This window comes from Pan paniscus, chromosome 2, assembly GCF_029289425.2.
Source record: "Pan paniscus chromosome 2, NHGRI_mPanPan1-v2.0_pri, whole genome shotgun sequence".
NCBI lineage: Eukaryota > Metazoa > Chordata > Mammalia > Primates > Hominidae > Pan > Pan paniscus.
The window spans coordinates 52,674,068-52,701,957 of record NC_085926.1 but is presented as its reverse complement, the minus strand read 5'-3'; the positions used below and the strand labels follow the sequence as shown (position 1 = coordinate 52,701,957).

Sequence of the window (27,890 nt, the reverse complement as noted above, 5' to 3'; positions counted from 1 at the left end):
TTCTAACTTAGGCTTTTATTAATTATCTTCCTTGCAGAATAATGAACAGAAGACCCTTTAGACAAAGAACTTGCACTATGAGGTTTAATTGGAAACATTAAAATGGTTAACTCATAATGAATTATAAAACTTTGATAGTTACATTGTACTATCATTTATGAGGCATTTATTTTTCATTATTTACACCTGAAAGAAACTGCATACTTGTGTGTTCTGTTCCCCATCTCAGAGCAAGATTATGAAGAGAAGGTCTAAACTACTTATATAAATCAAAACCCAACTGGGCTAGAAATGAAGTATAAAGAGAACTAAATCTATACACAGCTGTGCCATAAAAGCATTAGGTGGTTTTAGCTCTTATCTGGGGTATGAAAGCAATTTAGCTCATCTCACAGAAACAAAAGCAGGTGCTGAATCATGAAAACCTCAATTATTTTTAGCATGCCTCTTAATTTTTCTTTCCCCTGGTTTCTTGTCGTCTGTGCTTGATTCTTGAACAGGTAACCACTTGAGAGGATGCCGGCGATAGATGGGCCATGGAGGAAGTGTCAGCTGGGCCAGAAAAGAGGAAATGCATAAATTATAGCTATTAAAAGTTTAAAAAATCATTACGTATAATGCCAGGTTCCCAAATGACTCCTATGCTGAGGGAACAAAAAAACAAAAAAAAAATCCATATTCCTATAAAGGCTCTGTGCCACCATCCATGCAAAATACTGTAAGATGATGGGAACAGGCTCACTGCCTATACAAATGGCTTTAAGACCTAAAAGAAAGGTGGGGGCTAGGCGTGGTGGCTCTCCCCTGTAATCCAAGCACTTTGGGAGGCCAAGGTGGGCGGATTGCTTGAGACCAGCCTGGCCAACACAGTGAAACCCTGTCTTTACTAAAAACACAAAAATTAGCTGGGTGTGGGGGTGGGCGCCTGTAGTCACAGCTACTCGGGAGGCTGAGGCAGGAGACTCTATTAAACCCGGGAGGCAGAAGGTGCAGTGAGCCGAAATCGCCCCAGTGCACTGCAGCCTGGGCAACAAGAGTGAAACTCCGTCTCAAAAAATTTAAATAAATAAATAAAAGGTGAGGGGACAATGTGAGCACCATGAAAACTCCTGCTGGCTTTGACCTTAAGATTATTACCTAGAGTAGCTGCCAAAGGAAATAAGCTGTGTCCTTTTATATAGTTCGCACCATCTGACACTATTTTGGCATTCTACTTTTCCAATGATAGCAAAGGGAAACGCTGTTTGGAAGGATGAGGGAAACGTTGGCTTTGGGTCTCACTACTGAGTAGGTCTAACCAAACCAACCCGACTCACAAAACCCAAGTTGCCACTAACACCCACAAATTTCTTACCAAACATGAAAAAGCAAATCCGGCCATAACTATATAGACAGTCCACCCGAACTGTTCAGCCACGTACCCGTAGATAAATCCAACTATCTAGAGACAAATGAAGTATATTAAACACACTCAAACTGAGGGTTGGGAGGGAGGCGGGGGCGGAGATTAAATGTAAAACCAATACTTACTGCAGAAAAAAGAATAATTCCCTGAAACATCTGTTCAGCTAGCTTCTGGCCCTTGTAATCCTGGGGTGAAGCAGAGGAAAAAAAGAATTGGTTCCACCGCCGAGAAGATACAATTCCTGCCCTGACCTCACAACTCTGGCACAGGGTAACCCCAACATCAGGGTCTCCCGCTCTCCTAAGGGCCTGGGCAAGATATGAAATTCTGGGCTTCCCGTGAGGAACTGAAACACCCTCACGGAGAATGGACAGGAGATTCTCGCGGAGTAGAAGAGAAGGGGACCCAGGAGGCAATTCGGGAAAGAGGGTGGAGGGTAACCATCCGGGCCCGGAACAGCGCAGCACCGGGTCGGTGCTCCAACATGGGCTTCGAAGCTGCCAGGCACAAGAACGGCGTGCAGAGGTCCCCGGGTTGCGCCCTCACCATCTGCGTGGGCAACGAGCTCAGATGCTCCAGCATGGCTGGCTGAGGAGGCGGGCAGCTGAGCGCGGGTGGCAGGCTGCGAGGCGAGGGCGACCGAGACTTAAGGACCGTGAGGGCTGAGGTCTGACACTGCGCATCAGCAGCCGGGCCTTCTAAGCCCGGGAGAGCGATGGCGGCGGCCCCGGAAGCGGAAGTCTCCGACGGGCCGGTACAGCCCGTGTCCCCGCCCCGCGCCATCGCTAGGCGACGTGCGCTTTTGCCGTGGCGTGCTGTCCGCGAGGGCAGCTGAGGTGGTGGCGGCGGCCGCCTTGTCGAGGCATCGCGCGCCCGTGCAGTGTTCGCCGTCAGTGCTGTTGGGTGCCTGGAGCCGCGTCCCCCGTCCCGAAAACTGTCCTTGACAGTACTTGCGCGGCCCAACGGCCGCCGGCGCCCCCGCGTCTCCATGGCGACGGCCTTTTTCCCTGCGAGGACCCCGGCGGCAGGGCTGCCCCGCGGCGCCTGCTTGGCGCGACGCTCTAGCGGTTACCGCTGCGGGCTGGCTGGGCGTTGTGGGGCTGCGCGACTGCCACGGAGCTAGAGGGCAAGTGGGCTCGGCCCAGCGTGCAGGGAACGCGGGCGGCCAGACAACGGGCTGGGCTCCGGGGCCTGCGGCGCGGGCGCTGAGCTGGCAGGGCGGGTCGGGGCGCGGGCTGCATCCGCATCTCCTCCATCGCCTGCAGTAAGGGCGGCCGCGGCGAGCCTTTGAGGGGAACGACTTGTCGGAGCCCTAACCAGGGGTATCTCTGAGCCTGGCGGGATCCCCGGAGCGTCACATCACTTTCCGATCACTTCAAAGTGTAAGGGGGGCCCTACTGACCCTTGGAATTTAGGGGGGCTACCCTAGGCGGCATCCACAACAGAGAGAATTCCCTTGGAGAGGGGACCCTGGTGCTCGGCTGTCCCTCTCATCCGCGTAGAAAGTCCCTCATCTGGGGGCTCCCGAACTCAGCCCTCTCACATTCTGGCCGGCTTTACTGACCCTCACAGACCCAGGCTGGGCCCTCCCAATAGAGGCCAGCCAAAGGTTCACTCAACCTCTCTTTCAAGGCTGGTGTATCTCTAAATCTTAGACCCTCCTCCGTTACCGTCAGCCAGGTGGGATGCCCACGTTTTGGAGAGAAACCGTTCTGAGGAACCCGGGCCTCTGGGTCCCCGCTGGCTCTCCGGCCCCCAGGTTATGTATTCTGGGTTGGCCACAAACAGTGGAATTCTAGGCACTCCCGGGACAGGGTGGGACTGCTGTCCTCATTCATGCAACCAGCAAATATTCACGGCACCTTGTTTGTGCCAGACAGCAGACCGAGGACACGGTTGTTATCAAGACCAGGCTGTTGCCTTGGAAGAGCCCAGAGCGTGTCAAGGGAGACAGCCACATCATGCCAGAAATACATGACAGCTGGATTAGCCCTGGGAGAGGGAGGCCCAGATGTGGGAGCTCAGGGGAGGTGCAGCTCAACGTGGAGTTTGGAGGAGGCTACCTTGACCTCTGAATGCCAAGTAGGAGCCAGCCAGATGAAAGGGTAGGAGAAAGTGTTTGTATATCCTCAGTGCCCTTTCATCCTTGCACGTGGCAGAGACTAAACAGTAAAATGCAGACACGTTTGACACTTTTCTGACCTCAGAAGGACTCAGGACGTGTAGAAGGCAGAAAGAGGGATGGGCAAGAGTTTATTCCTGTTTCCTTCTCATGCTCTGTATTTCTTGGTGTGTTTGAAGAGACTTTCTGTTGTGTGTATAAATAGATATATCTCTGTGTGGTCTTTTTTTTTTTTTTTTTTTTGAGGCGAAGACTCGCTCTGTTGCCCAGGCTGGAGTGCAGTGGTGGGATCGCGGCTCACTGCAACCTCCGCCTCCTGGGTTCAAGGGATTGTTCTACCTCAGCCTTCCGAGTAGCTGGGATTACAGGCATGCGCCACCACGCCCGGCTAATTTTTGTGTTTTTAGTGGAGACGGGGTTTCACTGTGTTGGCCAGACTAGTCTCAAACGCCTGACCTCAAGTGATCCACCCAGCTCGGCCTTCCAAAGTGCTGGGATTACAGGCATGAGCCACCGCGCCCGGCCAGTGTGGTCTTTTTTTTTTTTTTTTTTTTTTTTTTTTTTTGTATCCACGGTTTTGTATCCTTGGATTCAACCAACCACGGATTGAAATTACAGATACAGAGGGCTGACTGTAATATGCCATTTTACATAAGGGACTTGAGCATCCGTGAATTTTTGTATACATGGGGAGTCCTGGAGCCAATCCCCGACTGATACTGAGGACCAACTGTGTTGCTAATCAAATTGTACACAATTATATACTCTTACGAAAATGTAGTTAACTATTACAGATCCAGCGTCTGTGTGCAATTTCGTTTTGAGAATTCCTTCTAACCAGATCAGGAAAGCTCTCTTACCAGGAATAGCCCCAGGAAAGACAATATGGATTAGACGTACTCCATGATAACTGGCGTTTTGCATGTAGGTAACTGTGGAAGTTTTAGGAGCAACTGGTTTCTGCCTTGCCAGTCTACTTAAGTATGTCAGATACTTGATAGAATTGTGTTTTTCTTGTTTCCAGCCAAGTGTGCCTCTTGATCCCGTAACTGTTAACTGGAAGTCAAGAAACTAAAAACATTATCTCTTGTACCATTAATTAAGTGGGATTTATTTGAGTGCAAGATTGTTTTCTCAGTGGTGGTGGAACTTGCCTCATCGCAGGCAGATGTTGGGGCTTTGTCCGAACAGCTCCCCTCTGCCAGCTTCTGTAGATAAGGTCAGCCCATAATGTGATAGAGGCATATGACTTAGGATATATACTGATGTATATACTTCTCTCTTTTTTTTTTTTTTGAGACAGAGTCTTACTCTGTTGCCCAGGCTGGAGTGCAGTGGCACGGTCTCAGCTCACTGCAACCTCCGCCTCCCGGGTTCAAGGGATTCTCTTGCCTCAGCCTCTCGAATAGCTGGGATTACAGGCACCTGCCACCATGCCTGGCTAATTTTTTGTATTTTTAGTAGAGATGGGGTTTCACCATCTTGGACAGGCTGGTCTCGAACTCCTGACCTCTTGATCCACCTGCCTTGGCCTCCCAAAGTGCTGGGATTACAGACGTGAGCCACGGCGCCCTGATGTATATGAGAAGAAGTTCACTGACACATTGTACTTCATATATACTGCTTTGGAAAGGTGTGTGTGGACTGGGCCTGGTGGCTCAGGCCTGTAATCCCAGCACTTTGGAAGGCCGAGGCAGGTGGATCACCTGAGGTCAGGAGTTCGAGACCAGCCTGGCCAACATGGTGAAACCCTCTCTCTATTAAAATTAGCTGGGCGTGGTGGCACACACCTGTAGTCCCTGCTACTCGGGAGGTTGAGGCACAAGAATTGCTTGAATCTGAGAGGCAGAGGTTGCAGTGAGCCAAGACGGCACCACTGCACTGCAGCCTGGCTGACAGAGCCAGACTCTGTCTCGAAAAAAAAAAAAAAAAGGAAAGAAAGAAAGATGTGTATTTTCCCCCTAATTTGTAATCTGGCCTGTGATCCCATTTTTAAAAAGAAATTTTTTTTAGATATGGGGTTGGGGGATGGTCATACTATGTTGCTCAGGCTGGTCTGGAACTCCTGGGCTCAGGCAGCCTCCCACCCCAGCCACCTGAATAGTTGGGATTATGGGTATCAGCCACAGTGCCTGGCTGATCCCCAGTTTTTATTGCTTTTTTTAATTTTTTTGAGACAGGGTGTCGCTTTGTCACCCAGGCTGGAGTGCAGTGGCATGAATATGGCTTACTGCAGCCTTGACCTCCCTGGCTCAGGTGATCCTCCTGCCTTAGCCTCCCAAATGCTTGGGACTACAGATGCACGTCACCATGCCTGGCTAATTTTTGTATGTTTTGTAGAGATGAGCTTTCACAATGTTACCCAGGCTGGTCTTGAACTCTTCAGCTCAGGTGATCTGCCCGCGTTAGCCTTGTTGTTTTCATTTTGGGATTATAGGCATGAGCCACAATGCCCAGCCCCCAATTTTTTAAACAGTTTTTCAATATATTTCTCTTCTTTACAAAGGCCTTGAGAAATTAAGTGCCTGGTAGGCACACAATTTTCCCAGGATGAAGTTAATTCAAACTTACTTTGTCTGTAGTCCCTGCTACTTGGGAGGCTGAGGCAGGAGGCTTGCTTGAGCCTAGGAGTTAGAGGCCAGCCTGGGCAACATGGTGAGACCCTGTCTAAAAAAACAAATGAACTAACTTGCATTGCAATACGCTATGTTTGAAAGTGCTTTGTAAAATTAATAGCCTTATGTAAGTGTTGGGTACTACTATGGGTGAAGATGAAGTAAGAAAGGGTTAAAAGGTAGGTTCACGATATCTTAGTTGGTAAAATGTCTTTAAGGAAACATTTTATCCAGAGCTTGTTGAAGGAATTTATTTTTTAAATAAATTTAGTTCCACCTACTATCTTGTTTCCACTGAATTGTTTTGAAAAAGTGAAGGTCAGATGAGCTGAGGAGGACCAACCAGGACATTGTGACAATTAGACACCACCTTCTTAAGAGATGAATAGCTAGCTAACAGAGATGATTTTTGAGAATAGCACCTTAAATGTTTTTTTGGCCGGGCGTGGTGGCTCACGCCTGTAATCTCAGCACTTTGGGAGGCTGAGGTGGGCAGATCACGAAGTCAGGAGTTCGAGACCAGTCTGGCCAACATGGTGAAACCCATCTCTACTAAAAATACAAAAATTAGCTGGGCGTGGTGGCGCACACCTGTAATCCCAACTATTGGGAAGGCTGAGGCGGGAGAATCGCTTGAATGCGGGAGGCAGAGGTTGCAGTGAGCTGAGATCATGCCGCTGCACTCCAGCCTGGACGACAGAACGAGACTCCGTTTCAAAAAATAATAAACTAAAATAAGCCTTTTTTTTTTTTGCTAGTTACAGTGGCTAGAAATGTACTCCACACTTTTGATATCGATTGGATTTTGTGAATTTTTGTAGCTTTTTCTCTGCTGTGGGTTTGTCAAGTGAATTTGGATAATATTCTTTTCTCTGAGGACACTCATGTTAAAGGTGAATGGGATACAACTCTGAACAGGCATGTTTTTACTGATGAGGCTAAGACCTCAGGTTACTTGGTCATAGACAACGTGAATCCATGTCTACTTTAGGAATTTTAAGTAGAAACTTAATTATGTTATGTTATGTAATTTTTTATTTTAAAGACAGAGTCTCACTCTGTCGCCCAGGCTGGAGTGCAACGGCATGATCTCGGCTCACTGCAACCTCTGTTGCCCAGGTTCAAGCGATTCTCCTGCCTCAGCCTCCTGAGCAGCTGGGATTACAGGCCCCTGCCACTGCACCTGGCTAATTTTTTTTGCAGTTTTTAGTAGAGACGAGGTTTCACCATCTTGGCCAGGCTGGTCTTGAACTCCTGACCTCATGATCCACCCCACTCGGCCTCCCAAAGTGCTGGGATTATAGGCATGAGCCACCCTGCCTGGCTGAAACTTAATTCTTAAATGTTTCTTTTGCTTTTCATCTTGTGATGTATAATGTACAAGGCTAAGGCTGTTTCTCCAACTTATTTTTAAGTTTTTTATTAATGAGTACCACAAAAATTTCAGATCCCAAATTGGGTTCTTGGGAACTGTGAATTCAAAATGAGTTTCTGGCAGAATACTGTATATGCCTCTTGTTTCTTCCTGAATTAAAAAAAAAAAAAAAAGCGTTAGGGCATTTTGATGTCCCTTCTCATGTGCTTACTGACTTTGGGGGCTTGTTTTTGTTTTGTAGGGTTAAAAACTAATATTTATATGACAGAAGAAAAAGATGTCATTCCGTAAAGGTATGCTCTTTCTACAAGTTAAGTTGTTTTTATACCTGATCAAAGATAAAGAGGTATAACATAGGTTTTCCCTATCTATTTCAGTAAACATCATCATCTTGGTCCTCGCTGTTGCTCTCTTCTTACTGGTTTTGCACCATAACTTCCTCAGCTTGAGCAGTTTGTTAAGGAATGAGGTTACAGGTATGGGAGCACTTACTAATAATGCCTTAGAATCTGTTGCGGACCTGGTATTCTCTGTGTCACACATCCTAAGTTGTTCTTCTTCCGGTAGTACTAGCAGTTGTTTGTTAAGGGTTTGATCTGACAGAATATTCCTTTTCACCAAATCAGAGGCCTTAGGAGAGCCTCTGAGGGCTGCCATCTGTTCACATGTCAGCAGGACAGGGCTTCAGAAAGTGAGGGCATACCAGTGTCCTTGGTGTTTGATGCCTGCTCTAGTCACTAGAGTGTCAGTCTAGTTACTTTCCTTCAGCTGTGCAGCTACATCAGTGGGACTGTAGCAATAAAAGTTTGTCAAGTGATTTTTAAAAATCACTGTGTTGTATAATATATTGCACAGTATATTGAATTAGTCGTTCATACTGTTCTCCCTTGGTATTGAGAAATGTTTGAGGCTTGAGTGTTTGTCAAAAATCATTTTTGGATTGCCACCCACCATAGCTGACCAGAGTGAGAGACTGTAATAGCTTTCCCCTGACTTTCACGGAGTGCTCTGATAGCATGTTTTATCACGTGTATATATGTATGATACATATAAAGTAATGCATGTTCCTGGTAGGAGAGTTTATAAAAAAGAGAACAGCGGCCGGGAGCAGTGGCTCATGCCTGTAATCCCAAAACTTTGGTAGGCCGAGGCGGGCGTCTCACAAGGTCAAGAGATCGAGACCATCTCAGCACTTTGGGAGGCTGAGGTGGGCAGATCACAAGGTCAGGAGTACAAGACCAGCCTGGCCAACATGGTGAAACCCCGTCTCTACTAAAAATACAAAAATTAGCTGGGCGTGGTGGTGTGCGCCTGTAGTCCCAGCTACTCGGGAGGCTGAGGCAGGAGAATCGCTTGAACCCAGGAGGCGGAGGTTGCAGTGAGCCAAGATCACGCCACCGCACTCCAGCCTGGTGACAGAATGAGTCTTTGTCTCAAGAAAAAAAAAAAAGAGACAACAGTATTTAAGCTCCATGAAGGCAATTTGTGTACTGTTTTATCTTCTGTGCCTATGGATGATGGCTGATACTAGCTGTTCAATAAATATTAGTTGGTTGAATGATTTCATTTACAATTTTGGCTTAGTACCTTCCAGTTTTTTCCTACACATCTTTTTTTGTGTACAGTTGAGATTGTACTATACATAAACTGTACATGACATGTTTTTCTGTATATCATAAGTATGTCACTGTGATGGTAGAAACTCTTCATACATAATCTTAATGTCTATTAATTTGTTTCCACAGGATAACATCTTTTGGTACAACAGCTTTCAGACTTTTTGATGGCAGCCCTACAATAGGAAATACATTACATGTAGCACATGTACATACATGTGTATTTGCTTATTGGCTGTCTATCCTCAGAAAGTTAGGGATGTTTTATTCATGGCTGTAACCCCAGTGCCTAGATATTGCCTGGCACATAGTAAATACCAGGGTTCAATGAGGAATAAAAAAAAAAAAAAAAGAAAGGCAAGAATGCATACAGGACAGTAATTGCAGTTTCCTTGTGTGATACACTATATTTTCTTTGGTATTCTAATTCAGTTTTCTTTTTTTTTTTTTGAGATGGAGTTTTCCTATTGCTGCCCAGGCTGGAGTGCAGTGGTACAGTCTCGGCTCACTGCAACCTCCACCTCCCGAGTTCAAGCGATTCTCCTGCCTCAGTCTCCCAAGTAGCTGGGATTACAGGTGTTCACCACTACACCTGGCTCATTTTGTATTTTTAGTAGAGATGAGGTTTCACCATGTTGGTCAGGCTGGTCTCAAACTCCTGACCTCAAGTGATCCACCTGCCTCAGCCTCCCAAAGTGCTGGGATTACAGGCGTGACCCACCATGCCCGGCCTCTACTTCAGTTTTCTATTGCAATCCAGAAACTTTTTCTGTATAAATTGATTGTGACTCACTCAGTTGGTTTCATGCCTACTTGTGATTCGTGACTTGAAAAACATTGATTTAGTTTGCTGCTAAGTTTTCACAATTTAAATAAAATTCTTTCTTTTGATTATATTTCAGATTTTGTCCTTAGGAAACTCTTGATACAAATTGCCATAATACATTCTAACAGGTTCTGTTATTTTCCTACCAGTAGTGTATCAAAGTGCTGTCAGTGTATTTTAAAAAATGCTTCCTCCACTTTTCCAAAAGCTTATTTACATACAGGGAAAGTTTCAGGGCTCTATGCTTCAGTTTAATGGGGGAGAAATGAGGTAGATCAGTACCATAATCCTTACCTTCCCTTTTTCCATGTCTTGGACTCTATATCAAAAGCCCATGAGATTGTAATCACAGTGCCTTCCTTGTGTTTTCAGATTCAGGAATTGTGGGGCCTCAACCTATAGACTTTGTCCCAAATGCTCTCCGACATGCAGTAGATGGGAGACAAGAGGAGATTCCTGTGGTCATCGCTGCATCTGAAGACAGGCTTGGGGGGGCCATTGCAGCTATAAACAGCATTCAGCACAACACTCGCTCCAATGTGATTTTCTACATTGTTACTCTCAACAATACAGCAGACCATCTCCGGTGAGCTCTGCTTATGTGATTCTGCTTCTAGAGGATGATTTAGAGCAGGCCAGCTGCCAATCCAGGATCTGTTTTTCTGTGGTTTGTATGTTGTTTTATACAATTGAAATTATACCACTGATAAACTGTACAAATGACATATTTTTTTTAGGACTGTATTATGAGCATATCCCCATAATGGGAGAAGTGATACAAGGAGCTCATGCCAGGAAGTAAGTCAGCTGTCACTCTGAACTGTTAACCCCACCTGATGGTGTTTTGATAATACTTTCTCAGTGAAGGGAGCAGTAAATGTTGATTTACAAGTCACAAGTTCCTTATTTCATGGACATGCTCGGAGCAGTTCTGGTCTAGAGTGGGAAGGGACTTAGCAACAATGGCAAGGTAGTGTTGTGATGCTGATCACAGATCCTGATCGAAATCCTGGCCCAGAGTGATCTGGGGAAACTTGGATAGTCCAATCCGTTTTGAAAATGAACAAGACTTATAAAACTTACTCCAAATTTGTTGGTCTAACAAATTAACCAGTTGTCAAATTTCTAAAACATTTTGGTCCTTGTGGCCCTCTCCATGGTTCATATTTAGTTTTTAAAGCTGTAAATTCTGAACCCATTTAAAATACAGAAACAGAAGCTGTATAAAAATAGACTACAGAAATAACACTAAGTAGCCACAAAACACTGATTTGAAACTGACCTAGAAAAAATGTGCAGTACTCCTTTAGCAAACAGTTTTTTCTTACAGGTAGTGCCTCAGACTTGAGTGGTGGAATTAGGGTCACCACAGTGAATTAAGAAGTCAGTCTGTAGATAAGAGATTACTCTGTTGGTACCGTCACTTTGACTCCTTTTCTTCACCAGTGTATTTAGAGGGTTAAGAGTTGGATAGTCCAGGTGGTGATGAAATGTTCTTAATTCTATAGTTTTTCTAGAGTAGTTTTAGCGTTAGAAGATAATTACCATACAATCTTAATTCAGGGAGGGACTTTGGTGGGAATTACCCTCACTTCAGACGAGGAAACCAAAGCTCAGAGATAAAAGGAGCTTGAAAACACCTATTTGGTCCATAGGGTTTCTTTTGCATTATTCCCTCATTGGTTTGGAGACATTATTTGAAACTAAAATGTAGTGTTTTATCTTCATCAGGTCCTGGCTCAACAGTGATTCCCTGAAAAGCATCAGATACAAAATTGTCAATTTTGACCCTAAACTTTTGGAAGGAAAAGTAAAGGAGGATCCTGACCAGGGGGAATCCATGAAACCTGTGAGTTCCATGCATCCTTTTTTGCACTTGGAGTATTAGGAAATAATGGAATACCTGGGTATCTGTGGGTATAGTGCAAGTAGTTTCCTGGGGACCAAGCCTGGGTGGTTCTAAGAGTCCTTTCTTCTCCTGAATGGGTACTGAAAGCATCCTAGGAGTTTCTGTGTAAATAAAAGCACAGCTAGTGCGGTATCCTATGCCAATTATTCTTTCCTTTTCCAGTTAACCTTTGCAAGGTTCTACTTGCCAATTCTGGTTCCCAGCGCAAAGAAGGCCATATACATGGATGATGATGTAATTGTGCAAGGTATCAAAAATGTCACCATGAGTGCTGTTCTCCACCCAGATTGGGTACAATTGCTAAATAAAACAATGGGCTACAGTGGGCTGTAGTGGTTTATTTATGGTCTTCTATAAAAGGTCACCATAGGGAGAAGTGGGAGTAACAGGGAACTCTCAAGGCAACTGAAATGTAAATCTTAACATCTTGTCTATTTCAGGTGATATTCTTGCCCTTTACAATACAGCACTGAAGCCAGGACATGCAGCTGCATTTTCAGAAGATTGTGATTCAGCCTCTACTAAAGTTGTCATCCGTGGAGCAGGAAACCAGGTAAATTGCTTACCAAACACCCCTCTTCCTACAATATTGTTTAATGGGAAGAGGTTGCAAATTCAGGGAACTCTTTTGCTGCAATTTACACTCCCCAATAATTTCATCCCAAAACTCAAGCCTGCTTTTCTGTAGACTTCTTCATGGACTTGACAGCCTAATTGTTCTTGAACATCTGGTTTATTATGTCAACATCTAGGTTCCTATTCTAACTTGGAATTTCAAATATCTATTTTCTAATCTGAAGAAGTCATAGTTTAACAGCTCTTCTCTCTACTGGCTATAAAATTGTATCTATTCTGTTTGAAGCAGTAAGTACATATATCCTATTTGTGTTTTTAGTACAATTACATTGGCTATCTTGACTATAAAAAGGAAAGAATTCGTAAGCTTTCCATGAAAGCCAGCACTTGCTCATTTAATCCTGGAGTTTTTGTTGCAAACCTGACGGAATGGAAACGACAGAATATAACTAACCAACTGGAAAAATGGATGAAACTCAATGTAGAGTAAGTATGTAACTGGCCTAGCTGTGAAAAACTGTTGTATTTCAATTCCTAGAGTCTTGACTAACAGGAGTTAGTACTTTTCACTAACAAACATTTGTTTTCTGTCCCACCAAGAGAGGGACTGTATAGCAGAACCCTGGCTGGTAGCATCACAACACCTCCTCTGCTTATCGTATTTTATCAACAGCACTCTACCATCGATCCTATGTGGAATGTCCGCCACCTTGGTAAGTAGAATTAACCAGTGGCATAAGCTAGTAAAGAATTGGTATCTAAAGAACTATCCTTAGGGATGGGGTATATTCTTTGTTTCCCTTAAGTTTTCTGCACAATTTTACATGGCGCAATGATGTGGCTATTTTTGTCTCAAATATAAGGTTCCAGTGCTGGAAAACGATATTCACCTCAGTTTGTAAAGGCTGCCAAGTTACTCCATTGGAATGGACATTTTAAGCCATGGGGAAGGACTGCTTCATATACTGATGTTTGGGAAAAATGGTATATTCCAGACCCAACAGGCAAATTCAACCTAATCCGAAGATATACCGAGATCTCAAACATAAAGTGAAACAGAATTTGAACTGTAAGCATTTCTCAGGAAGTCCTGGAAGATAGCATGTGTGGGAAGTAACAGTTGCTAGGCTTCAATGCCTATCAGTAGCAAGCCATGGAAAAAGATGTGTCAGCTAGGTAAAGATGACAAACTGCCCTGTCTGGCAGTCAGCTTCCCAGACAGACTATAGACTATAAATATGTCTCCATCTGCCTTACCAAGTGTTTTCTTACTACAATGCTGAATGACTGGAAAGAAGAACTGATATGGCTAGTTCAGCTAGCTGGTACAGATAATTCAAAACTGCTGTTGGTTTTAATTTTGTAACCTGTGGCCTGATCTGTAAATAAAACTTACATTTTTCAATAGGTATCTTCTTTTTTTATTCCAGATAACTACTTCCACTCACAATGAGATGAATTGTCTTTTTACAGAATTTGGGGATTCCAAGTTGCCTGGTTTTAATATAATACATATTCACAAAATTTACACAGCTCATGCATACCATAACTTATACAGAGAACAGTTTAGCAGTCTGCTTAAAATGTTAAAAAAAAATCATAAAAAGCCATTGTTCTGTTACACATAATCTGTACTGAAGTCATAAGCATCATCCTCTTCAATGATTTTATCCAAGATAAAAGACCTTGTAGACTGTTCACCTATATTGCAGGAAAATAAAGAGATTTTATTTTCAAAAAGTAAAAGTGATTCTATACCATGCTGCTTCGTTAGAACCCCTTTTGCCTGCCTCACCTGCTGTAGTCTCCTCAGACAGTGCCTCCCCCGTCTCTTCTGCAGCAAACATGCCTGAGCTGTTTTCCTGTGTGACAAAGAAAAATAGTGCTGGATTAGCAGCCCTTGTCTGCTCATTTAATCCAAGTAGTTATGTACCTGAAAAATTAACTCTTTGGAGGTACATATAACGGGATGTGCAAAATTAAGGCTAATGGATCACAAGCCTCAAATATTTCCTGTCTTCAGTTCCTTCCATTATGTATTATAATGCTAGAAAACTCACTTCAGTTTTAACTCATGGAGGACACACTTACATCAACTTCTTCATCAACAATTTCCTGGTCACTGTCTTTGTCATCCTCTCTCTCCTCCTGCTTCCTTTCTTTCCGTTTTGGCAATTCTTCATGTATGTCCTTTTCTTCTATTATTCCATTTGTCAGACCGGAAGACTGGAAAAGGATGCTATTGGCCAAATGAGGGCCCTTGATGGCTGGGAAAGAAAGCAAGCCCATGTAAACAGGTAAGAGCTCCACTGGCCTGTCAGCTGATGAAGACAGCAGCGACACACAATTCTCACCTCTTATGCTCTGTGCATTGTTCTTTTCCAGTTCTTCCAGATTGAAGCCGCTTTTCATGTCTACCACAACACTCTCATTAAAATATGGAGGAGGAGTCCAAGATGTAGGGGGATGGCAATAGTAAGCTAATGAGGCACTGATATTAAAAATAAGATGTGTCAAAAGAAGGTTTATTCTAGTGGTCACCAAAATGCCAACAGAAAAGAAAGCTTACCCTGTCCACTCAGACCACAGCAGTTTGGCAGCACCTTCAACATTTGGGATTCCACCTTTTTGGTGCATACCTCTTCTCTGAGCAAGCATAGTAAAAAATTCCAGAGAATTCCTGTAGCCTGGGACAGTATATTTCAGTACTACCTTAAAAAAAAAAAAAAAACAAACAAAGGAGCTGTCCTTCATCTGACATGCCAGTACTTTAAAACACTTCCAAAATTTTTCTACTCAAAATGCTTATGATGAAAGAAGATGGCTCCAAGGAGCTAATGAGAAGGGGTCCTTTTACCTGTCGAGCATCAGCCTGGGAAAGGATGGCACTGGCAGCCTCCATCGGTTTTACTACTTCAATACTTGCTGGACTTCGCAGAGCAAGCGCAGAGGAGGAATTAAGTGGAGATACGATGAAGCTCGGACTATCTATGATTGTGATCTGTTTGTCCAAGGGGACGACTTGCATGCTCCTGAAAGAAGAGCGATGGAATTGATGGGGGCATTGGTCTATTTGGAGGGTAAGAGACAGAACATGAAGCTCAGGGTTGGATTGAACAGACTCAGCACAGTCAGTCAGATCCAGTTTATCATCATTTGCTTCACATTTATCTAAAACTGTAACAGCATACCCGACTGTTCTAAAGAGAAACACTACGTTATAGCTTATATATTTACATCAACCAAAACACATGCTATTTCCTTTGCTATAAATATGCCACCTTCTGGCTGGGCGCGGTGGCTCACGCCTGTAATCCCAGCACTTTGGGAGGCCGATATGGGTGGATCACCTGAGGTCAGGAGTTTGAGACCAGCCTGGCCAACATGATGAAAGCCCTGTCTCTACTAAAAATACAAAAATTAGCGGGGTGCCTTTGATCCCAGCTACTCAGGAGGCTGAGGTTGCAGTGAGCCAAGATAGCACCACTGTACTCCAGCCTGGGAGACAGACTCCATCTCCAAAAAAAAAAAAAAAAAAAAAAATCTAAAAGTTGGCCAGGCACAGTGGCTCATGCCACCCAACACAAGTGTAATCCCAACACTTTGTGAGGCCTAGGCGGGTGGATGACTTAAGGCTAGGAGTTTGAGACTAGCCTGGCCAACAGTGAAACCCCATCTCTACTAAAAATACAAAAACTAGCCAGGTGTGGTGGCAGACTTCTATCTGGCAAATTTCTATTAATTTCTCAAGGCCAGGTTCAAACATCACTTCCTCTGAGGGAGCTTTCCTCTCTCTCAATCTATCTGCTGAACTTGTCTTTCAAACTAAATTGTGGGCAGCTGTCCCACTCCAATCAGTTCTAGCACTGGCTTAAATCTCTTCTTTCACCAAAAGCTTTAAAAAATAAAAATAGGCCGGGCGCGGTGGTTGGCCTGTAACCCCAGCACTTTGGGAGGCCGAGGTGGGCAGATCAGCTGAAGTCAGGAGTTTGAGACCAGCCTAACCAACATGGAGAAACCCGTCTCTACTAAAAATACAAAATTAGCCGGGCGTGGGGGCACATGCCTGTAATCCCAGCTACTCGGGAGGCTGAGGCAGGAGAATCACTTGAACCTGAGAGGTGGAGGTTGCAGTGAGACGAGATTGTGCCATTGCACTCCAGCCTGGGAACAAGAGTGAAACTGTCTCCAAAAAAAAAAAAAAAAAAAACAAAACACCTTCCTTGAGATAACCAAAATAAAATAGTGTGTCACTATAATATTACAATTATGGACACCTCCATTTACCTTGTAAGCCCCATGGATACACCAACATTACACATCTGTTCTTGTTTTAAGCTATTGATAATGCTGCTTTTCCCCACATTTGGGAAACCTACAAATAAATGGGAAATCCAGATATAAAAAGCATTATATGTTGGCACTTATGAAATTTTCACTGCCTAATTTTCCATTTCCCTGATGTTTAGGGCAAGATCAGAGTTGGATCTCAGTGTCTTCACTTCAATACTAAGACCAATTTTAGTTTCTTCATTTCTTGCACAAGTAATGCAAAGGCAGGAAAATACTATAAATTCAAACAAACCAAGAACTTTTAGAAACCAGCTTCCTACAGTAATCAGTCCCAACAAAAAACCTGAATCTGGCAGCAGTTGTGTAAGTTTTTTTCTTTAAATTGTGTGTGGTTATGTGCTTTCAGTAAGGTATAAGCAAGAAGCTAGTATTTGAGTGAGCCTTTTACTTGACAACAACTCCATACACTGCTGCTTGGGCACTTGGAGAGCTGGCTAAACTTCTTAACTATTTCAACACTTAAAAAGTAAAAAGTAATGAACTGAAACTCACCAATTACTCCAACCCGAATGGCTTTGCTGCAAGTCTCCTGAAAACCTCCAAGAAGTTTCCAAAGGCCCTCTTTCCCAAAGCAGACTTCACTTCTGAATGGAGCAGCATTCTTCTTTGCCTTCACACGCTAAAATTCCAAATAGTTGAATTATTCTGGCAACTTACCTGATAAATTTCAACAAACCCCAAGCAATCAGGCTCCAGAGCCCAGCTCTTAAGATAACTACATTGCCTTTCAGATGATCTCTGGCTGAAATCAGAGTTGGATCTTGTAATTTTTCATTTACTTAAATCAAGATTTTGTACACTCATCATATTTCAACCAAAATCTGAAAGAATCACATTTCTTACCACTAATAAAGGATACCTTGGTTATCTTCCCTTTATCCTTTGGTTTTGTTGAGGCTCTGAACACCACTGTTGGCAATTCTTTCTTCAAATAATTTAGCCAGCTCTCCAAATTCTCCTTTGGTACCAGATCTGATAGGAATTAGAAATGACATTTGCGGCCAGGCACGGTGGCTCACGCCTGTAATCCCAGCACTTTGGGAGGCCGAGACAGGCGGATCACGAGTTCAGGAGATCAAGACCATCCTGGCTAACACGATAAAACCCCGTCTCTACTAAAAATACAAAAAAATTAGCTGGGCGTGGTGGTGGGCACCTGTAGTCCCAGCTACTCGGGAGGCTGAGGCAGGAGAATGGCGTGAACCCGGGAGGTGGAGCTTGCAGTGAGCTGAGATGGCGCCACTGCACTCCAGCCTGGGTGATAGAGCAAGCCTCCATCTCAAAAAGAAAAAAAAAGACATTTGCTCCAATTTGGCTATTTTGTTGAGATGCATTTGCAAAATCTGGCAACTATAGATTTTACTCTGGTTTACATTTTCCCAGTCCTTTCAAAAGGATTTAACTAGAAAATCAGGGCAGGGTAAGCTCCCCTACCATACTGCCCGTATCTTAACAGAGCTCAGCATCTGCACTTCTCTATTTCAATTCCCCTTGTATTGCTCACTTGAAAACTTCAGGACAGACTCAACGTCTGGATTACAACCCTACTAACCCTAGAGCTATGTTTCCAGAATTTACCTTTAGCTAGCAGCCAATTGTTTCTTCATTTTTTTTTGAGACGGAGTGTTGTTGCCCAGGCTGGAGTGCAGTGGCACAGTATCGGCTCACTGCAACCTCCGCCTCCCGGGTTCAAGCAATTCTCCTGCCTCAGCCTTCCGAGTAGCTGGGACTACAAGTGCCCATTATCATGCCCGGCTAATATTTGTATTTTAGTAGAGATGGGGTTTCGCCGTGTCGGCCAGGCTTTTCTCGAACTCCTGGCCTCAAGTGATGTGCCCACTTCAGCCTCCCAAGCAGCCAATTGTTTCTTAACCCCAACAACAATTTTAGATCTCATTCCCATTTTCTGCTTTGTAATTCTCTGTTCTGGGTTTTCTTGTTCCTGCTGCTCAAACTCAGATGCATAATTATGCATTTCATTTAAATATTTTGTCACATACGTTCCAATTTATTTCACTCTTGAACTAATACCCGACATTGTGTAGGTGTGGGGAATTTGTCACACTGTCATCACTTCCTAGATGAAATATACTGCACAATAAGCTGGGTATAGCAGCTTACACTCTTTATTTAAAAGATGGTAAATACTGAATGGCAAAAGAATAGTAGAAACCAGTTGAGTCAGTTGTAAAAGTCACCTGGCTCCCCACTGCCTAGCACTGTCTCTGGCAAAGTGCACGTACTCTGGCTTTGCTGAGATCAGAGTTGGATCTAATCAGTCTTCAGTGACTATCAGACTGTTTCCTCGTACCTCACCCATGTACACAGAAGACAAAGGGTACCCTCTTTACTCACCTGATTTATTTAATATAAGTACCAGCTTTTTCTGTCCACTCTGGACAATGGCCTCTTCTACCTGAGGACATCTGCAACCAAGAGGATCTCTGGCATCCAACACCTCTAGGACAACATCGGAGGCTTCAATCACCTATCAAGGAAAAAATGACCAGAACTACATTATCAAGGAGAAAATGATCAGAACTACATCCCTTGCTCTGGTAATACCTTCCACAAGAGAGTACTGGCATTATCCATTTAGCAACAGGGTGAGCTCAGAGTTGGATCTCATGTCTTCACTTTGGTATGAAGAATGTTGACCCTCATCATTTCTCACACAGGAAAGTAAAACATAGGCTTGCTCAGCAGTCTCTGATCAAGATGGATTTCAAAAATGCAAATATCCCTGTCTGAATCCTCCCATAGTGAATTATATAGTTTGATAGGTCCTTCTGGCCTTGCCAAAAGTTGCTGAGGGGCAGTCAGGTTCTATCCATGGGGGAGTGAGCTTGGGAAAATGGATGTTGGGGATGGGAGTGCTGGAGAGCAACTACACCAAGTTGTCCTCCTTCACTTAGGTTTCAACAGAGTACTTTAAAGACTCTTAGCCTGACACTGCTTACTCCAATGTACCTTTCTCAATCTCAACACTATGTCAACGTTTTTTTTTAATGTTGTAAATCATGCTTACAGGCAGAACCAGTTTTGTGCAAATATTTAGAACCAAAGAAACTATTTCCGTCAGGTAAACATAGCAGGAAAGGCATTAAACAGCATAAGCTAGAGTCGAGTCACAAAATGATTTGTTGGTGAAAAGGTGGGAGGAGGGAGATGATCAGGAAAGATAACTAATGTCGTACTAGGCTTAATACCTGGGTGATGAAATAATCTGTACAACAAACCCCCATGACGCAAGTTTACCCATATAACAAACCTGCACATGCACCCTTGATCTTAAAAGGTTAAAAAAAAAATGACTTGAGTCTTTTAAACCTCATTACCACTGTCAGACACTGACCTAGGCTAAGATACCTTTTTAAGTTCTTGGCAGTACAGCTTCTTTGAATTCTGTTTGCCCGACTTGGCTTTGTTCTCAGTTTTGCAAAGCCCAAACTCCTAGAGGATAAAGGGGGAAATAACACAAAATTAGAAGTAGAGCAACTGTAACCTCTAACTCCATTTTCCACAGCTGAGTAGCAGCACTTGCAGTTGTTAAATAGGTAAGATGGAATCTGAACTCAGTTGTCTTCCTCCCAAGAAGCTCAGCAGCCTGTGGATGTGCTTTTATTTCTGCATCAGAACTCATCTCTCAGCCAGGCACAACAGCCCACACCTGTAATACCAGAAACTTCGGGAGGCTGAGTTGGGTGGATCACTTGAGACCAGTCTTGGCAATATAGTGAAAGCCCGTGTCTGCTAAAAAAATTAGCCAGGCGTGATGGTGTGCTTCTGCAGTCCCAGCTACTTGGAGACTGAGGTGGTAAGACTGCTTGAGCCTGGGTGGTCCAGGTTGCAGTGAGCTGTGATTGTGCCACTGCACTCAGGCCCAAGCAAAAAAACCAAAATCAAAACCCCTGATCTCTCATTCATAAAGAGACCTAATCATACCTTTTCCATAGGTTCCACATTTGATGGCTTAATATCAGGATTAGTTTCAAGTTTTCTTTTCTTTTCTAGTTCCTTCTGCCTGTCAAGTTTCTGCTGCTGTTTTAGTTCTTCAAGCTGTCAGAGCCATAAGGGAAATAGGTGAACCAGTGACTAGTGTTGTTACCTTACTCTGAAAAATATCACACATAACACACTACACCACTCAATGAAAATTCTGGCTAACGTAACTTACCCTCTCTTTCCTTAGCTCAGCTTCCCTAAGAAGAGCCTCCTTAAAGGGAGCACTGTTTGGAACTCCTGGGTCTTTCCTAGGCTTCTTGTGACCCCGCTTTTTAGCCTCCTTCCTTAATTTTCGATGATGTTCTCGAACCTATTAAAATAAAGAGATTTTGTCTGCTTACAAAAATATCTTTATACTTAAGCAGAATTCAAGTGAGAAACCAATCTGGCTGCAATTTAGTTATGCCTATAAAATGTCCTAGGAAAATGGAGCTTTAATTGGAATCTTACAAAGTAATGCATATGTAAGTATAAAACAGCAGTAAATTGTAACTAGAAGGCTCTCTATGCAGAGATTAACATGCTGAACAAATTTAGAGACTTATCACCAAATCACTGCACTCCTGATGCCTAAGAGCTTGTGCCCATGGTCAGTCAATGCCATTTCCCAAAACCAAATCACATTAACCCAGACTTTCCCGCAAAGGAACAGGGCAAAATCAGTTTAGCAATGTGTTTGGTATAGCTCTCTCAAGCACTACACTTACCTTTTTTTGGATTTTATACCGCTTATGGCAGGTCATGCGTTTACTTGCTTTCTTTAACTCTACAAAGAAACACATCACAAATCTGTTAACCCAAATGATTAGTTCTGGGTTAACGCACTATAGAGTTATATCCTTTTCTTGTGTTATTGGCTACCAAACCTAACGTTAAGTCTAATGCGAAATGCCTAATGCAAACATACATGCTACTTTCAAATCCCAGAGAATTAAATTCAGTAGATCCAGAATGGAGTCAAAATTCCCTGCACCTACCCTCACAATATTAGAATGGGATCATACACAACGGCGTATGAGACCCAAAACGACAGGCACTTCGTGTCAAACAGCACGAATCATAAGGCAGGAGAGGAACACTGAGTCTGGGAGGCGATTCTCAGCTCTCACCTGGGCCAGTCTGCACGTGGCCACGGAAAGAAAATATTGGGCCTCAAACCTGGCTCAGACGCTGCTTCCTTAGGGGAAAATCTAGCCTAGTCTTCCCCACCCTCTGCCCAGCTTCGTTCCGCAGAATGAGCCCGCGCGGTTAACATGATCGCCGTAGGGACTTCCAACTCTCGGTTCTACCAGGAAATAGGGCCAAGGCCTACGCGTAGGCTCCCACCCCCATACCAGCAGAGACAAAGCCGTAGCCGTAGAAGAGCGTCGTGGTGGCTGCAGCAACTTCCAGACGTGGGTCCCTCCACGCCCGCCTCCCGACCCCACTTACTAGGCCTTTTCATGTTGGCTGTAGAAGGAAGCACAAGCACCGCAACCTGCCTCCGCTGGCGCCACGTGTGAACTGAAGCCACTGACGAGCGTCACGCACTTACGCTGCCGCCGTAAAGTGCGTCACCGCCTCTCTGCGTGCGCGGGCACGCAGTGTCGCGCGGAGCAGGGATCGCTTGGCGGCCGCGGGACTGGTTTTGCGGCGGCACCGGGAGGGGTAAGGGAGGTGAGGGCGGCGGGTGCCGAAGCGACGGCAGCGGCCGCGGCCGGAGGAGCAATAGCAGCAGCCGTGGCGGCCACGGGGCGGGGCGCGGCGGTCGGTGACCGCGGCCGGGGCTGCAGGCGGCGGAGCGGCTGGGTAAGGCCGGGCCCAGGGCGGGTGGGGCCGCTCCCCCTTGGTCAGCTGCCGGGCCTTTGTGTGGGCCCGGGCGGGCGGGAGCCGCGGCGGAAGCCCCGCCCCGGCCGTGGGGACGCGCCGGTCGGGCTGGGCGCGCGGGGTTGGGCGGGGCGCGGCGGCTGGCCTCCGGATGGGCCCAGTAGCCTTGTCGCACCTGCCGGCAGGGACAAAGGCGCACTACGGGTCGGAAACTCCCCGCGCTCCTCTTTCCCGCTCGTCGCGGGGCAGCTTCAAAGCTGTCAACGTTTCCCTCAGTCCCCAATACCAGTGACAGGTCGGGAAAGTCCTTCATTTCCTCCGTTGCTCAGGGCCTCTTTTTTTTGTTGTTGTTTCTTGACGGTTCGACACAAACTCTTAGTGATTTTCTTTCCGTATTTTTTCCGGGTATTTTAATCAATGGGACTTGTATTTATAGTAGAGGCCAGATATTTCAGCTTCTCATCTCAACACCACAAAGAATCCGGGATTTTGGGAACTGTGTATATTTCTTGGTTTGGGGAAGCACAGTTTTGTTATTATAATAAGTTTTAATTTAAAGGGGAAGAAAGAGTTGCAAAAATATAGAAAAAGTCCTGAAAAATAAGTACACGGTATAGTGGATATAGAAATTCTTACAGTAATTATAGAAGCGTATGTTGGGGTAAAATGTTTTAATTAACTTACTTTCCAACACATTAGGATTCTTGACAAATAATTTTAGGTATTATTTTTTTCTCCATTTGGCTATGTGCTTTTCCCCAAAAAGTGCAAATTGGACTCATGCACATAAAAGAGTAGCATAATTTTTGCTTTATTACTTACAGGTCGCCCATATTTGATTTTGAGCTCCAAAATGGAAGATTGGAAAATATGTTTTGAAGAGGTGTTTCAAATTAAAACAATAAAGAGTTTATGTGTGGATGAATGGAAGGGCCTTGACCGCTTTCTTTGGCTTTGGGAATGTACAAAATACCTCAAATGTTAATATCCTACCAAAATTCCCAAGATAAGTAAATTGTGGTGTATCTATATGATAGATTACTATCAAGTCATCAAACATCATGAGGAAGAATGTTGACTTGGAAGAACCTTCACTAAAACACAGGCTGTAGAATAATATATGTGGTTTGTTAACATTTTGGTAAAAAATAATAGGTAACTAAGGCATAAATACCAAAAACCGAATGACAACGTTAAGAGTGGTTTTTTTCTTGGAAGTAGGTTTATAGGTGTTTTTTTTCCTTTGAGTCCTGTTTTCCAAGATTTTGTTTTAAACATGTATTGTATTGCTAAATATTACTAGAAATACAGGAGAGGGCTAAAGTTCATAAACGGTCGAAATACACTGTTTGTCTATAGTAAGTCGATATTCTCCCAGTTGCACATTATTAAGTATTCTTAACTGTCCACTATAAATTATTGATTGTTAGACTTTTGAACTTGTAACTGTAATCAAGGCCATTTTAAAACTTGGAATTGAACTCTGGAATCTGTCTTTCCTCTTCATGGAAAGACAAAATTGCTGAAGGGATGCTTACAGGCATTTTTTTTTTTTTTTTTTTTTGAGACAAGGTCTGACTTTGTTGCCCAGGCTGGAGTTCAGTAAAGTGATCATGGCTCACTGAAGCCTTGTGCTCCTAGGCTCAAGCAATCCTCTCACCTCAGCATCCCAAGTAGCTGGGATTACTGATGTGCAGCACCACACCCAGCTAATTTTAATTTTTGTAGAGAAAAGGTCAATCTATGTTATCCAGTCTGGTCTTGAACTCTCTGCCTCAAGCGGTCATCCTGCCTCAGCCTCTCCAAGTGCTGGGATTACAGATATGAGCCCCTGTGCCTGGCTGAGGACTTTTAAACTATACAAATAAACTTTTTTTTTTTTGAAGGTCTCAAGTGCGCTTTTTTTTTGTTTTTTTTGGAGACAGAGTCTTACTCTGTCCCCCAGCCTGGAGTGCAGTGGCGCAATCCCAGCTCACTGCAATCTCTGCCTCTCTGGTTCAAGCAATTCTCGTGCCTCACCCTCTCGAGTACCTGGGATTACAGGTGCATGCCACCACCTTGCCTAGATAATTTTTTGTATTTTCGATAGAGACGGGGTTTCTCCGTGTTGGCCAGGCTGGTCTTGAACTCCTGACCTCAGGTGATCTGCCCACCTCAGCCTGCTAAATTGCTGGGATTACAGGCATGAGCCACTGTGCCTGGCCCTAAGTGCACTTTTAATACATTTATTAAAAGATAAATTGAGCACATAACCTATACCAAATACTATCCTATAAGACAGATCTACAAAAATGAATATGCTGTTCCTGTGCCTGGGGAACATGCAGAAGTGATTTCACTTTATGTTGTTGTTTTTTTTTTTCTTGAGACGGTCTCGCTCTGTCCCCCAGACTGGAGTGCAGTGGTATGATCTCGGCTTGCTGCAACCTCTGCCTCCTGGGTTCAAGCAATTCTCATGCTTCAGCCTCCCGAGTAACTGGGTTTACAGGCATGCACTGCCTCAGCCAGCTAATTTTTTATTTTTTTGAGACAGAGTCTTGCTCTGACGTCCAGGCTGGAGTGCAGTGGTGCCATCTCGGCTCACTGCAACCTCTGCCTCCCGGGTTCAAGCGATTCTCCTGCCTCAGTCTCCCGAGTAGCTGGGATTACAGGTGCATGCCACCACGCCCAGCCAATTTTTTTTGTATTTTTAGTGGAGACGGGGTTTCACCGTGTTAGCCAGGATGGTCTTGATCTCCTGACCTCAGGTGATCCATCCGCCTCAGCCTCCCAAAGCGCTGGGATTACAGACATGAGCCACCGCACCCGGCTAAATTTTTGTATTTTTCTTTAGTAGAGACAGGGTTTCACCACGTTGGCCAGTCTGGTCTCGAACTCCAAGTGATGCACTGGCCTCGGCCTTCCAAAGTGCTGGGATTACAGGCATGACCCACCACTCCCGGCATTACGTTCTTATTTTAGAGATGAAACAGATCTGAGAGGTTACATCAACTAATCAGACAACATCAAGCTGATAATCAGAGGTGGAAGACTTAGGACTCCTATTCTGGTCTTAGGAGCAAAGGTCCTGTTGTTTCTCCCACCTTATAACATTGCCCTTCTTGTCAGACTTTCAAAATACATTTTAAAATGTGTCCCATGGATAAGAAAATACTTGAAAATTATCCTTAAGTTGAAACTTTTTCTTATCTTACCAAAGTAAATTAATGATTCAAGGATATTGGGATATTGTGTCATCCGAACGACATACACATGCTGATAATGTATTTTTTTGTCATTTGATTTTCAGTGGATTATTTATAAAAGTAATTTTGAACTCCTGCCAAAATGGTTGGCCTTTTTTTTTTTTTTTTAACCTTGTCAAATTTTTATATGGTGTCTCCAATGCAGATAGGACTTTTGGAAATAAATGTTCTTTCTCTGAATTTTTTTTTTTTGTGGGGGAGGGTGTTTTCCAGACCTTTTGCTCACGTGAGCCATTCTTGGTTTGTTCCAGCTTGCCAACACTTGGTGTCACATGTGAGCCTCCCACATGTATTCACTCTCCATTCCAGCTCTGTGATTGAACTCTGCTCTTATTGACTAGGGGGCAGTTGGGCAGGCATGCTTCATTCCTGGAATTGACAGTCATTCCTAATGTGAGTAAAGGGGAACCTCAATGAGACATCTTTAAACATATGAAAGCATTTGGTTTTAAAATGGAAGAACTGTCAGGTACTGTTAGTGCCTGAGCCTTTGCAGCAGTTTGTTTGATAGGTACAAGAGAACTGATATGCCTGTTTTCTCCAGTTCTCTTTATCTTTCTTTAGCAGTTCTATTTGAATGTTTTCTATCTATTCGTACTCATTTTTACTCCTTCTGACCCTTCTTTTCTATTTCCCCCTTCTCTGCCTTGTTCTTCTTTTTCAGTTTTGAATATACTAACACTGAATCAGCACTTCTAAAGCCCTTCCTTCTCCCACTGGCTTCACTTGGCTTTCAGACATAATGAGGAGACTGGCTTTTCGAGGCGCTGGTTGTGCTCTGGTAAAGCTGGTAAATTACTGATTATCTACACCCTTTCCCTTTTCTGTCCTTCCTTGACTTTTTCCTTCCACCTTTCTTAAATTTTTGTTATCCTTTCCACAAAGATTCCCTCCTTATGTTCATCAAATTCACTTGTGTCTTTGTCAATAGATTGTTTAAAAGGGATTGGTCCTTAATTTATCTTAATGAATTGAGCCCTGTTTATCAGCTTTTTATAAAACGAACAAAAATCAGCAAAACTTGGCTAAGTTTTGGCTAAGCCTTTTGACGCTTTTAACTACTTTTAGCCAACTTCAAACTAATAATACTGTATAACAAACCGAAGCCTAGAGTAAGGAACATCATCGTGGTAGATTTTGTTTTAAACACCATGTGGACTTTAGTTTGGAAAAAGAGATCTGAGACTTCTCTTTTTCCTTAATTGCTCACCAGGATTTTCAAATGTGATTCTTTTGCTCCTCCTTTCTGTTTCCTGGAGATCCCCAACTTTTCTTTCCATACTGCTGGCAACCAGTGTTCTCCTGTTCTAATCATTCAGCTGCTGGTGTCGTAGTGTCCTGAAATTCAGTGTTTCCATGTGCCTTACAATTATGAGGTACTCTAGTTCTATGAGGTTCCTCATAATTGTAAGGCACATGGAAAAGCAGATGAGGTGCTGACTCAAGAAGTGAATACCTTGGGGCCTCTGAACCCCAGGCCTGCCTGACTACCTCAGGGGCTGAAGGATCAATACCTTCAGTGTTGATGAGTGAAACTGGGATCTTTTTTTTCTTTTAGCTTTAGAAAAAGGCCTTTGACGGGCGGATCACGAGGTCAAGAGATTGGGACCATCCTAGCCAACATGGTGAAACCCCGTCTCTACTAAAAATACAAAAATTAGCTGGGTGTGATGGCACACGCCTTAGTCCCAGATACTCTGGAGGCTGAGGCAGGAGAATCGCTTGAAACTGGGAGGTGGAGGGAGGTTGCAGTGAGCAGAGATCGTGCCACTGTACTCCAGCCTGGTGACAGAGCGAGACTCCACCTAAAAAAGAAAGAGAGAGAGAAAGAAAGAAAGAAAGAAAGAAAGAAAGAAAGAAAGAAAGAAAGAAAAAGGCCTTTCAAATCACAATATACTATTTGATAGTATTGTTAGATTGTATTGCAATATAAGCATTGCAGGACTTTCTTGGGTATATACTATCTGTAGCAGATCATTCAGTGGTTGCATTTCTTGTGTTGTAAATAGAGTTATAGTTAAAATTGTTATAGTTAAA

At 43.9% G+C, this 27,890-nt stretch overlaps 4 protein-coding genes and 4 non-coding genes across 62 annotated transcripts in view; 2 read left to right on the top strand and 6 right to left on the bottom strand.

Moving 5' to 3' along the window:
* Positions 1 to 70: 70 nt before the first annotated feature.
* On the bottom strand, positions 71 to 2,395 carry SPCS1 (signal peptidase complex subunit 1). Its single transcript, XM_003818757.6, has 4 exons — positions 1,952 to 2,395; positions 1,531 to 1,590; positions 1,355 to 1,441; positions 71 to 552 (listed from the first exon to the last, which is right to left on the bottom strand). The coding sequence occupies exons 1-4, from the start codon at positions 2,393 to 2,395 to the stop codon at positions 427 to 429; spliced, it is 717 nt and encodes a 238-aa protein (XP_003818805.2). The 3' UTR covers positions 71 to 426.
* On the top strand, positions 2,177 to 13,849 carry GLT8D1 (glycosyltransferase 8 domain containing 1). 5 transcript variants are annotated; one of them, XM_063602434.1, is made up of 11 exons: positions 2,177 to 2,787; positions 4,322 to 4,451; positions 7,759 to 7,810; positions 7,895 to 7,993; positions 10,332 to 10,545; positions 11,691 to 11,808; positions 12,031 to 12,115; positions 12,309 to 12,421; positions 12,764 to 12,930; positions 13,045 to 13,157; positions 13,308 to 13,849. In XM_063602434.1, the coding sequence occupies exons 3-11, from the start codon at positions 7,795 to 7,797 to the stop codon at positions 13,496 to 13,498; spliced, it is 1,116 nt and encodes a 371-aa protein (XP_063458504.1). In that variant the 5' UTR covers positions 2,177 to 2,787; positions 4,322 to 4,451; positions 7,759 to 7,794; the 3' UTR covers positions 13,499 to 13,849. The 5 variants fall into 5 exon arrangements, with proteins under 5 accessions (XP_063458504.1, XP_008970367.1, XP_003818803.1 ...); XM_008972116.5 differs by lacking the exon at positions 4,322 to 4,451 and adding an exon at positions 3,286 to 3,510 and having other exon boundaries at positions 2,443 to 2,787; XM_008972115.5 differs by lacking the exon at positions 4,322 to 4,451 and adding an exon at positions 3,282 to 3,510 and having other exon boundaries at positions 2,464 to 2,787.
* GNL3 (G protein nucleolar 3) lies at positions 13,842 to 22,564 on the bottom strand. Of its 2 annotated transcripts, none has more exons than XM_003818752.6 (15): positions 22,234 to 22,564; positions 21,510 to 21,568; positions 20,975 to 21,112; positions 20,743 to 20,856; positions 20,167 to 20,250; positions 19,153 to 19,285; positions 17,657 to 17,769; positions 17,290 to 17,416; positions 16,732 to 16,819; positions 15,302 to 15,476; positions 15,014 to 15,156; positions 14,799 to 14,935; positions 14,536 to 14,711; positions 14,240 to 14,306; positions 13,842 to 14,145 (listed from the first exon to the last, which is right to left on the bottom strand). In XM_003818752.6, the coding sequence occupies exons 1-15, from the start codon at positions 22,244 to 22,246 to the stop codon at positions 14,063 to 14,065; spliced, it is 1,650 nt and encodes a 549-aa protein (XP_003818800.1). In that variant the 5' UTR covers positions 22,247 to 22,564; the 3' UTR covers positions 13,842 to 14,062. The 2 variants fall into 2 exon arrangements, with proteins under 2 accessions (XP_003818800.1, XP_063458503.1); XM_063602433.1 differs by lacking the exon at positions 22,234 to 22,564 and adding an exon at positions 22,137 to 22,155.
* LOC112439469 (small nucleolar RNA SNORD69) lies at positions 15,536 to 15,612 on the bottom strand. Its single transcript, XR_003027746.1, has one exon. It is a non-coding gene; the product is annotated as a small nucleolar RNA SNORD69 (small nucleolar RNA).
* Positions 16,908 to 16,983, bottom strand: LOC112439467 (small nucleolar RNA SNORD19). Its single transcript, XR_003027744.1, has one exon. It is a non-coding gene; the product is annotated as a small nucleolar RNA SNORD19 (small nucleolar RNA).
* On the bottom strand, positions 17,534 to 17,617 carry LOC112439477 (small nucleolar RNA SNORD19B). Its single transcript, XR_003027752.1, has one exon. It is a non-coding gene; the product is annotated as a small nucleolar RNA SNORD19B (small nucleolar RNA).
* Positions 19,044 to 19,111, bottom strand: LOC112439466 (small nucleolar RNA SNORD19). Its single transcript, XR_003027743.1, has one exon. It is a non-coding gene; the product is annotated as a small nucleolar RNA SNORD19 (small nucleolar RNA).
* PBRM1 (polybromo 1) overlaps positions 22,379 to 27,890 on the top strand; it is a 139,352-nt gene continuing 133,840 nt past the window's right edge. For 16 of the 50 annotated variants that reach the window (XM_063602427.1, XM_063602426.1, XM_063602421.1 and 13 more), the window contains exons 1-3: positions 22,471 to 22,590; positions 26,105 to 26,246; positions 26,518 to 26,643. In XM_063602427.1, coding sequence (XP_063458497.1) covers positions 26,596 to 26,643 — 48 coding nt within the window. In that variant the 5' untranslated portion in view covers positions 22,471 to 22,590; positions 26,105 to 26,246; positions 26,518 to 26,595. Of the gene's footprint in view, positions 22,591 to 26,104; positions 26,247 to 26,517; positions 26,644 to 27,890 lie in introns of all 50 variants that reach the window. The other 34 variants (XM_057301822.2, XM_057301797.2, XM_057301818.2 and 31 more) reach the window with 7 other exon arrangements.

Excerpts from the sequence above, each read along its gene's own strand:
- SPCS1 (XM_003818757.6), bottom strand. The coding sequence starts at position 2,395 with ATGGAGACGCGGGGGCGCCGGCGGCCGTTGGGCCGCGCAAGTACTGTC. Across the intron at positions 1,442-1,530 it reads GAATTATTCTTTTTTCTGCA|ATAGTTGGATTTATCTACGG; the intron begins GTAAGTATTGGT and ends ATTTGTCTCTAG. Across the intron at positions 553-1,354 it reads GATTTGCTTTTTCATGTTTG|CTGACACTTCCTCCATGGCC; the intron begins GTAAGAAATTTG and ends TTTCTGGCCCAG.
- GLT8D1 (XM_063602434.1), top strand. Across the intron at positions 7,994-10,331 it reads GTTAAGGAATGAGGTTACAG|ATTCAGGAATTGTGGGGCCT; the intron begins GTATGGGAGCAC and ends TTGTGTTTTCAG. Across the intron at positions 10,546-11,690 it reads AATACAGCAGACCATCTCCG|GTCCTGGCTCAACAGTGATT; the intron begins GTGAGCTCTGCT and ends TATCTTCATCAG.
- GNL3 (XM_003818752.6), bottom strand. Across the intron at positions 20,251-20,742 it reads ATGTGGAACCTATGGAAAAG|GAGTTTGGGCTTTGCAAAAC; the intron begins GTATGATTAGGT and ends TTTATCCTCTAG. Across the intron at positions 14,146-14,239 it reads GTCTGAGGAGACTACAGCAG|GTGAACAGTCTACAAGGTCT; the intron begins GTGAGGCAGGCA and ends CCTGCAATATAG.